General features: G+C 49.6%; 1 protein-coding gene across 1 annotated transcript in view; it reads right to left on the bottom strand.

Moving 5' to 3' along the window:
- Positions 1-212: 212 nt before the first annotated feature.
- GNAI3 (G protein subunit alpha i3) overlaps positions 213-9,615 on the bottom strand; it is a 28,630-nt gene continuing 19,227 nt past the window's right edge. Inside the window, exons 5-9 of the mRNA XM_012570942.5 lie at positions 5,612-5,740; positions 2,946-3,075; positions 2,370-2,523; positions 1,311-1,504; positions 213-1,237 (exon numbers count right to left, since the gene is read on the bottom strand). Coding sequence (XP_012426396.4) covers positions 1,314-1,504; positions 2,370-2,523; positions 2,946-3,075; positions 5,612-5,740 — 604 coding nt within the window. The 3' untranslated portion in view covers positions 213-1,237; positions 1,311-1,313. The remainder of the gene's footprint in view (positions 1,238-1,310; positions 1,505-2,369; positions 2,524-2,945; positions 3,076-5,611; positions 5,741-9,615) is intronic.

The raw sequence follows: 9,615 nt of genomic DNA, 5'->3' as shown, positions 1-9,615 counted from the left end.
AATGGGATTCCTGGCATGTTCCAGCTGTGCCAGCACGACTCAAGTGTTTGGGAGCAGCACACCACCACCAGTGGTGGGTGATAAATCACTAAGAACCTCCCTGTCCAGATAATTCCACCCAATTCCCATCAAAGCTCTTCCTTTCCCTCTCCAGCAGAGCACAAAAGCTGGGAACACGCCTGGAAAAAGGAAGAATAAAGTGGAGAAAAGGCTACAATCTTTACTCACCATTTTAATACTGCCAACAAGTCTAACAGATCCAACTGTACACATGACAAACTGGGAGGAGCCTGGATGCAATCATGGATCAGCAAAGGAATGTAGGACTGGTTAGGGATGGCACTAGAGGGAAACAGGGATTTGGCACCACACAGACAAAGTAAAGGCATGCTCAGGACAGGGCTGGGCAGGGAGGGCCATGGGAAAGGCAGCACAGAATAATCCACCGTTTTCATCCCAAAAAATGCACAGGATCCAGTGGTTTGGGAGCTGGGAAGCAGCAGTTTTTCCCCCAGTGAGGGCTCAGCTCCTCTCCCCACCAAACTAGGATTATGCTAAGCACAAATCCCTTCCCATACTGGCATAAAACTGGGCTCAAACCCCCAACAGAACCTAAACCCTCCTTCTGCTGCAGGAGCCTTTCCCAAAGCTTGGGGGGAGCAGGATGGTAACAAATCACACATGGAAAAAAAGCCGAAGCTCTAAGGATCCCTTAGTAGCTGCAGAAATATTAAATCCTGGCCATAGCAAGTGTTAAAAACAAGGAATTCCTGCTAAGAGGAATATTTTCTGCAGGATCTGCTCACATGTGCATAGTTAAGTGATTTTTTTTTGTTGCTTTTTTAATTATTATTATTTTTAAAACAAGGTTTGCAAATAAAGAAATAAAGTTTAGTAAAGTTATAGTTTTCTCGATGGAAAAAAAAATAACCTTAAAAACAGACTAGTGGTGGCTTGTTAACCAAAGGAAGAGAGAAAGCTACATATCCAAGGTCTGGAATCCAGCTGGAATCCACCGCACATCCCGGAGATCATGCCGTCCAACGATGCCAGGAGGATCTACTCCCACTACGTGGCTTCACTGTGCCCTAATTCCACATCCCACAGCAATAAAAGGTCCCTAAGACAGAAGATTGTGCTAAAGAATTCCAGGATTCCACATGTTCTCTGCTCCTGGGTCACGCTCGTCGCTGTCCCCACGAGGCAGCAGGAGGCTGGGGCTCACCGGGCAGAAACACTGGGAAGGAAAGCAGGAATGTAGAAGGGAGCAGAGAGAGCCGTTCCCAGCGGGACAGCTGGACTGGATTTACCTCTCAGTAGAGCCCACACTCCTTGAGGTTGTTTTTGATGATGACGTCGGTGACGGCGTCGAAGACGAACTGGACGTTCTTGGTGTCGGTGGCGCAGGTGAAGTGGGTGTAGATCTCCTTGGTGTCCTTCCTCCGGTTCAGATCCTCAAACTGGCACTGGATGTAGGCAGCTGCCTCCTCGTACGTGTTGGAGCCTGGAAAGGAGAAGATCCCTGGCTTTGCCCACCGGCTCACGGGAGCTTTTAAGTCCATATTAAGCTGCTTGCAACCATCTGCCTTATCCAGCTACAAATCCAAATCCACCATTAACTCCTTCTGGGAGACCTGAAGTCTATTCTCTGGGCAGTGACCCTGGACATGGGATCCAGGGATTGCTCTGTGCTGGGACAGCCAGGTTCCTCAAAGAGTAACAAATCACGGGAGTCATGGGCTGGAAGGGACCTTCAATCCCATCTCGTTCCACCCCCTGCCAGGAATAGGGACACCTTGCACTACACCAGGTTGCTCCCAGCCCTGTCCAGCCTAGCCTCAAGCACTTCCAGGGACAGGGAATCCACAGCTTCTCTGGGAATCACGGAAATCAACAGGTTTGAAGAGATTTGAAGGATTTTTTAAACATGTAAATGCCTCAAGCAGTGCCCAGGTAAAACCTTCCACCTGTGTGGAACCACAGCAGGGATGGGTTCTGGAACAATCCACGCTGAACACCGACATTCCAGGGTGGACAGGAGCCAGAGCAAGATGTGGTTAAGTTCCACAGCCTCTAAAATTGAATTTAAATGGAATTATTGTCCCAGTTAGGTGTGGAAATGGGGAAGTTATCTTGATTTGTTGGAGTGCAACACTTTATTCCAGGGAAGGACAAAGGTTGTTCCCAACCACAGCTCTTCCAAGAAAACAAGCTACCAGCCAACTGAACAGGCCAGAAGTGTCCAGGAGGCACAGGGAAGGAATTGGGGGAAAAGTTTGTAACTGACTCTGGGTTGTGCAATGCTCTGACTCACTCACTGCTGGCCCAGTGGCAGAGATGATCCCACGGTGCCAGTGATCCCAGCCTACCTGTGTACTCTGGGTAGCAGATTGTTAGTGGGCTCTTCTTAATCTTCTCCTCAAACAGGTCTTTCTTGTTCAGGAAGAGGATGATGGAGGTGTCTGTGAACCATTTGTTGTTACAGATGCTGTCAAAGAGTTTCATACTCTCATGCATCCGATTCTGGAAAAGGAAATCCAACAGGAGAGATGTTAGGGAAGGGTGGGATGGGGGACAGAAGCTCTGCTGCACAGGCCAGACTCAAAATTGAGGTGTCATCACCACATCCTCAGTGCCATTGCCCCAGGAGGAGAACAGGGGACAGGCCACCTCCTCCTGTTCCTTCCAGGACTCACATGTAGAAAAGAAGGCACTACAACAGCTCCAGGAAGCTCCCAGCAACCAGGAAGGTGAAAACCTCATGGATGTGGTTGTATTTATCACTTTGTGGGGGCAAGATTCCACTGGCTTATCCAAAGAGTGCTCGTCCTTGCAGCTCTCAATTTAACAGGAGGAATATGCCAGGAACATTCCAGCCTGGTGCAGCATGCAGCTAGGATGCTCCCAGCTCCCTTCCATGCAGCCATAAATCCCACAACACTCACCATCTCCTCGTCCTCAGCCAACACCAGGTCGTAGTCACTCAGGGCCACGCAGAAAATGATGGCTGTCACCCCCTCGAAGCAGTGGATCCACTTCTTGCGCTCCGAGCGCTGCCCTCCCACGTCGAACATCCTGGCAGAGGCAGGAGAGGTGGCTCAGGAGCTGGGCACAGCCTCCTGCCCAGCCCCCCTGGTGCTCCCAGGGATGGGGAGGCTGAGCAGGGGTTGGGAACACGCAGAGTTTCGGGAGCTTCCCCCAGGAGAGAGGGTTTTAAATCATTACTCTCTATTTTCTTTCAAGCTAGGGCGGATAGAGCTTGCAGCAATCTGGGCTAGTGGAAAGTGTCCCTGCCTGTCTGGTTCCAGGTGTCCCTGGGTGAGATTTAATGTCCCTTCCAAGCCAAACCGTTCCATGAGTTTGGTTTTCAGCGGGAAGAACTGGAAGTCACCATCCAGAGCTCTCTGCTGATTTTGTTCTCTTTCCTACCTCCTTAGCAACAACCCATTTGCTTGACTGGACTCCAAACACTTTCTCACAGCACCTCCAGGGAAATGGATTATTGGGAACACACTACCTGCAAGCTCCTGCTGGGACCCAGGAGGAGATTAAGGGGGCTAAGAAATAATTTCATTTATTAAAAATAATCTGAGGTACCAGAGGTTAAAGGCTGAGCAGTTGCTTATGGAATTTCTGTATAAATTGAATTCATTTCTAATTAAATAGGAATTTGCGCCACAGGTAGTTCCAGCCCCCCTGCTCATCCAAATATTTTGATGAGAGCCCAGGATTGGGATTTAATTAAATCAAGTTCATATCTGAGTTATTAAGTCATAGATATTGATATGTTCCCAGAGCAGACAAGGAGCTGTCCAAGGGGGATTTAATGATCCCAAACTAACTCCCATCTTGTATTTAACCCTCTGGTCTAGAAGGAAAGAGGGAAATCTGTGAGAACCCAGGATCTTTCCATGGCTTGGATCATCTGCCATTAGCACAGAGAGATTCATGAAGGAAGAGCATCCCTGACAACTCAGCTCATCCCAATTCCAGTCACTGCAGCTTTCCCATCCCATTATTAATGTCTGAGATGGAATATCACAGCAGAGCTGGCAGCACCAGGGTTTCTGATGGATTAATGCTTCCCTTTGTGGAGCAAATCCCTTTGGGACAGCACCTCGTGTGTCTGGGGCCCTGCACATGATCAATGGCTCTGGGCAGGATCAGGAAGGAGGGCGAAGATGATTAAAGAACACACTGGAGATGCTAATCCTGATCCATCACCACAGGAAGACAAGTTATTCCCTGGATAGACCAGAAGCTGCATAAATAAATCAATGATGCCTTTTTGTTTAAAATGTTCTTAAATTGCACAGTTAGAGGCCAAAATGCTGTTCTCCCAAAAACTGTGCAACAGTTTCCTTCTCCAGAGGAGACCACAGAGATGCTCCAATGACTGGAGCCCCTCTGCTCCAGATCCAGGAGAACTGGGAAGGAGAAGGCTCCAGAGAGACCTGAGAGTTCCTTACTGTGCCTAAAGGGGCTCCATGAGAGCTGGAGAGGGATTTGGGACAAGGCCTGGAGGGACAGAACAAGCTGAATGGCTTCCCACTGCCAGAGGGCAGGGATGGATGGGAAAGAATCCTTCCCTGTGAGGGTGCTGAGGCCCTGCACAGGTGCCCAGAGCAGCTGTGGCTGCCCCATCCCTGGAAGCGTCCAAGGCCAGGCTGGATGGGGCTTGGAGCAACCTGGCATAGTTGAAGGTGTCCCTGCCCATGGCAGGGGGGTGGGACTGAATGGGATTTAAGGTCCCATCCAATCCAAACCAATCTGGGATCCTGTAAAACCCTTGAATTTTAGAAGCACCACTTGGATTTTTGCTGCAACTCCATCAAAGTGTTTCACAGCCCATTTGTAAATAAGCAAACACACAATTTTTAGGAATGGGAGCAGGAAAGACTCCAAACCATTGGCACAGACAGAAGGAAGGGGGCTGAGCCACAGGCACTGCACTGTCCTACACCCTCCAGCACAGGAATGCTGAGGGGCTCCAGCTGTTTGTCAGGGGCACACGTGGGATCTGAAGCAAGGAATTCCTAAGCAGCAGGAAGGGGAGCTCCAGGGATCTGAGGTGAGGGACGAGGGATGCAGCCTCAGCCCATGGAGGCGGTGGGAGCCACTCTGAGGTTAGAGGAAGCTCGTTAGTGACACGTAAAGGGACACTGCCAGGAGCAGGCTGGATCCACAGCCTGGCAGGAACCAGATCAGCAGAGGGGACAGGGAGGTCCCAGCCCCTGCAGTGCCAGGCACAGGCTGGCAATTCCCAGAGGAACACATGGAACACACCATGCATCCCGGAGCCATAGCCTGGCTACAGACACAGCTCGGTTCCTCTGCTCCGAGGAAAGGGTTAAACTCAAACTCAAACTCTGGTCAGTGTCCTTTTAGTATTATTTTTGGGATTGGATCCTGGAAACGAGCAGTCAGTACCTGTGTCTGCGATTCCAACATAAAAGCAGCTGAAAAGAACAGAAGGCAAATCAAAGTCAAACTGGTGTCTCCAGTGAGCGATGCCAGCGGAGAGGGATAACGGGGGGAAGGAGGACAGTTAAACCAGGAGCAAGTGTGGGATGTGCCCCAGTGCAGGGCATGGGCAGAGCCCTTCACTCACTTGAAGTACAGGTCCTTGAAGGTGAAGTGAGTCTCCACGATTCCTGTAGTTTTCACTCTGGTCCGCAGCACATCCTGCTGAGTCGGAATGTAGGTCGGCTGGGATATTCTATCCAAGTCATTTAGGTAACTAAACCAGAAGAGACAACACAGGAGGCTTTTTTTAGTCGGCTGCCTCACCATGAATCTTTTATAAACTGCAGAACAAAGCGCAGAATTTATTTATCTCCCTCACACAGCACAGCCCTCGAAGCAAACAACCCCCTGGGGCTGTCTTGAGGGATGTTTTGGGGGTCTGGGGATTTTAACCCCTCCCTGGATGACCTTGGAGGTAATGCTGGGGAGCTGAGCTGGCTGGGGAGGGTAGAGAGGGAATGCAGAGCCGTGCCAGGGCTGGATCTCCCAGGGCAATCCACAGTCAAGGTCTCTCACTTCAAAGCACAAGGCAATAAATCCAAGGGTTTCCTGTTAAAGGGCAGGGATGCGTCAAAGGAGCCGGGAGGGAGGGATGAAGCCTTAAAAACCATCCCAAACCAGGCAGATCCAGTCACCTCCTTCTCCAACAAGCTGACTCTAAGGACACAGCCCTGGAAGAAGCCACATCCTTGCAGAAATTCTCCCACCAAGACCTCAAATAATTCCAGCCCCAGCACATTCCTTTTGGAGTTCAGCTCTCAGGCACATCAGCACGAGGTACAGATAATTCCCAGCAGGATCAGAAACCCCACTTCAGCCAGCAACACCTCTGAGCTCGTCCTCCCTCCTGCTCTGACAAAGATATGATGGATCCCACAGCTCTGCTGGGATGGCACAGGCTGTGTTCTTTCCTGGGAGCAGGTTTTTATCACCCCAGCCCCGTGTCACTGGGTGGGTTCAGGGGTCTTAGGGCTCTGATGGGTGTAATAAACCCTTCCAAATCGCACATTATTATCACAGATCCATTGTTATCCAGGAATTGCTTCTTCCCATGTGCCTGGAGGCTGTGCTAGGAACCCCAGCAACACATCCCTCCTCCAACAGCTCCAGCATCGCCCTGGCCAGGACTTGCAGAGCCCTGCCCTGTTTGCAAACTCCAGATTCCAGTGACCTGCCACAACTTGCCCAGTGCCACAGGGCTTTTCCCACAGAGCTAGGATCTGAGAGAGGATTTAGTCCAGGAAGAGCCAGTCCTCTCATTCCTCTCTCAACTCCAGAAGGATGGCAGGTTTGTGACCTGCTGTGTGACCAGTGCTGGGCCTGGCTTTAGTTTCAGTTTAGTACAACATGATTTGGAAGGTATGTACCTTCCTCAGCTTCTACCAAGTAACATTTCTGCTGAGGCAGTAACTTTCCCAGATTTTTTTCTCCTCTCTCTCCTAGCAGGGTAAGTTTAGCTGAGACACAATGTATCAGAAGCCAGTGGGAATGCTAAGAACTGACCCAGCAGCTCCTCAAAGCCTGGCTTTGATACAGGTCACACCACTGACATGATAAATCATGGAATTGTTTGGGCTGAAAAGTTCCTTAAGATAGAGTCCCACGCTTATCCCAGCACTGCCAAGCCCAAGGTGAAGCTGTAAAGCACCTGATCCCAAAGCCAGTTGGAAGTTTGGGCACTGAAAGTGGTACAATTCCTAATTAAAGCTTTGGGAGCAACCAGGGCGGAGGGAATGGAGCTGGCAAACAAACTCAATCAGGGAATAAGGTATATCAGATTCAGTGGTGCTGCCTGAAACAATAAACTGCGCCAGACTAATTCCAGGGAGATCTAAAGGGCAAATCCCATGGAAATATAAGCGGTTGGAAAACCCAGCAAAGGGGATTTCTGGGAAACCCTGGCAGTCCTGCCAAGTGTGGGCAGAGGAAGCAGCTGTGCCCTCCCAAAAATCCGTGCTGCAGAGCCCAACTAGTGCCACTGTATTTCAGATGAAGTGGAACTTGAAAAGGACAGCCCCAAAAGCTGGAAAAGCAGAGTCTGAATCTCTTTGTTCCCCGAGGCTCCTGGCCCCCAGCTGCCACAGAGACACCCCACAAACAGCTCTGAGAGCAAACACCGACCTTGCTGTGCCTCCCCTCATCCCACGCACTCCCAATCCCTTCCCACCAACTCCTTCACCTCCATCAGGCTGAGGCTGCATCCCTCCTTCCCCACCTGGGATTTACAGAGACAGCTACTGCTCATCCTTCAACACCACAAGCTTCCAAAAAGCCAACTTGGGTTTGTTTTCCTTCTTTTTTCATGCTTAAAATGAGGCCCTAAGTACAAAAAAAGTGCTGATCAAACCCACAGAGTCACTTGTTGGTCCTGCTGACTCTCCAAGCATTCCTGGGACATCCTGTGCTGGGCTGGAACAAGGCCAGCGTGTGCAGAGATCACTGAATCCCAGAATTCCAGGATGGTTTGGGAAGATGTGGGAAATGGATTTATAGAAAATTCTTAAAGCCTGACAGAAGGCTCACACAGTGTAAGTAAATTTTGAGATAAGAAATGCTAACTTAGAAATGCCATGGAACAAGATAAATATTGTTGAGAGAGATATGGAACTAGAAATAAGTTTCAAATTATGGTTTTGTAAATAAGATTAGTTATTTTCGAGAAATAAAACTATAAAAGATACATTGTAGTAGGACTTACAATGGGTAATTTTAAATGATTTGTTTTAAGGTATTCATAGTATGGTGTGGCTAAAGCTGATAAGCTAAGAAATGGTTATAGTGTATTGTAATTAAGAAATAGTTGGTTTCTAATGGTAATGGTGTGAATTGTAACATCTGTATTGTCTCACCCTTCAAATGAGACTGAAAAGAGAAGTTTTTAAAACACCTCTCAGTTGCCCCATCTCTGGGTCAGAAAAGGGCCTAATGCAACAGGAAGGGACCTTAAAACTGATCTCATCCCACCCCCTGACATGGCAGGGACACCTTCCACTGTCCCAGTCTGCTCCAAGCCCCATCCAACCTGGCCTTGGATGGTCCCAGGGAAGGAGCAGCCACAGCTGCTCTGGGCACCCTGTGCCAGGGCCTCCCCACCCTCACAGGGAACAATTCCTTCCCAAAATCCCATCCAACCCTGCCCTCTGCAGTGGGAGCCATTCCCCTTGTCCTGCCCCCTTGTCCAAAGCCCCCTTGCAGCTCCAGGTACTTGAAGGAGACCTAAGGGAGACCTCAGATCTCTTCTCCAGGCTGTGCATTCGCAGCTCTCTGATGACACTTCACTGGGAATTCCAGAGTGACCAGGAAACACGCCAGTCCTGTCTCACCCACACGCAGACAGCTCCAGGAAGCAGGGATGGCAGGGCAGGGATGGAGATAACAGAGCTCCCCTCCTCATCCTGCTCACAGCAACCTTGCAGTGGGGAATTTCCTTCCAATTCACTCCTTTTGGTGCTGAGAAGAAGGATTTCAAAGCCACAAATGGCTCTGAATGTCCTTTAGGGGGGAGGGAGGAAGAGGAGTATGGGAAACAGAGGAAAGGGGGGGAAAAGAAGGGAAGGGAAAAAAGCAGTGGAAGAGAAGGGGAGGAAAAAAAGAGGGTGGGGGAAAAAAGGAGGGAAGAAAAGGAGGAGAAGGAAAAACCCCACTTAGAAATAATTTGGTGTTATCCAGCATCATGTCAGGGAATGTAGGCCAGAACTGGCATTTGGGAACACAAGGAGACTTGCAGGACTAGAGGAAAGTTGATCAGGAACTGTGCTAATTGCCCATGAGACTGCAGATAATTACCTACAGCTTCCACAGGCTGGGATCTGCCTGAAATGTGGGAAAAGTATGAAAACTAGGAACAAAAACACTTTAAAGCATTATGTGCTTGGTGACATTTCCAAGTATCCTACAAATCTGGAGACGTGTGAAATGGAAATATCCTTCACGTTCACCCTGCTACACCCCAAACAGGGGTTTAGGGTGGATATTGGGAAGGAATTCCTATCTGTGAGTGGGGTGAAGCCCTGGAATGGAATGCCCAGAGAAGCTGTGGTTGCCCCATCCCTGGAAGTGTCCAAAGCTAGGATGGACCAGGCTTGGAGC

This window comes from Taeniopygia guttata, chromosome 26 (genome assembly GCF_048771995.1).
Source record: "Taeniopygia guttata chromosome 26, bTaeGut7.mat, whole genome shotgun sequence".
Lineage (NCBI taxonomy): Eukaryota > Metazoa > Chordata > Aves > Passeriformes > Estrildidae > Taeniopygia > Taeniopygia guttata.
Note: the sequence above shows the minus strand (reverse complement) of the source record. Positions and strands in the feature narration are given on the sequence as shown.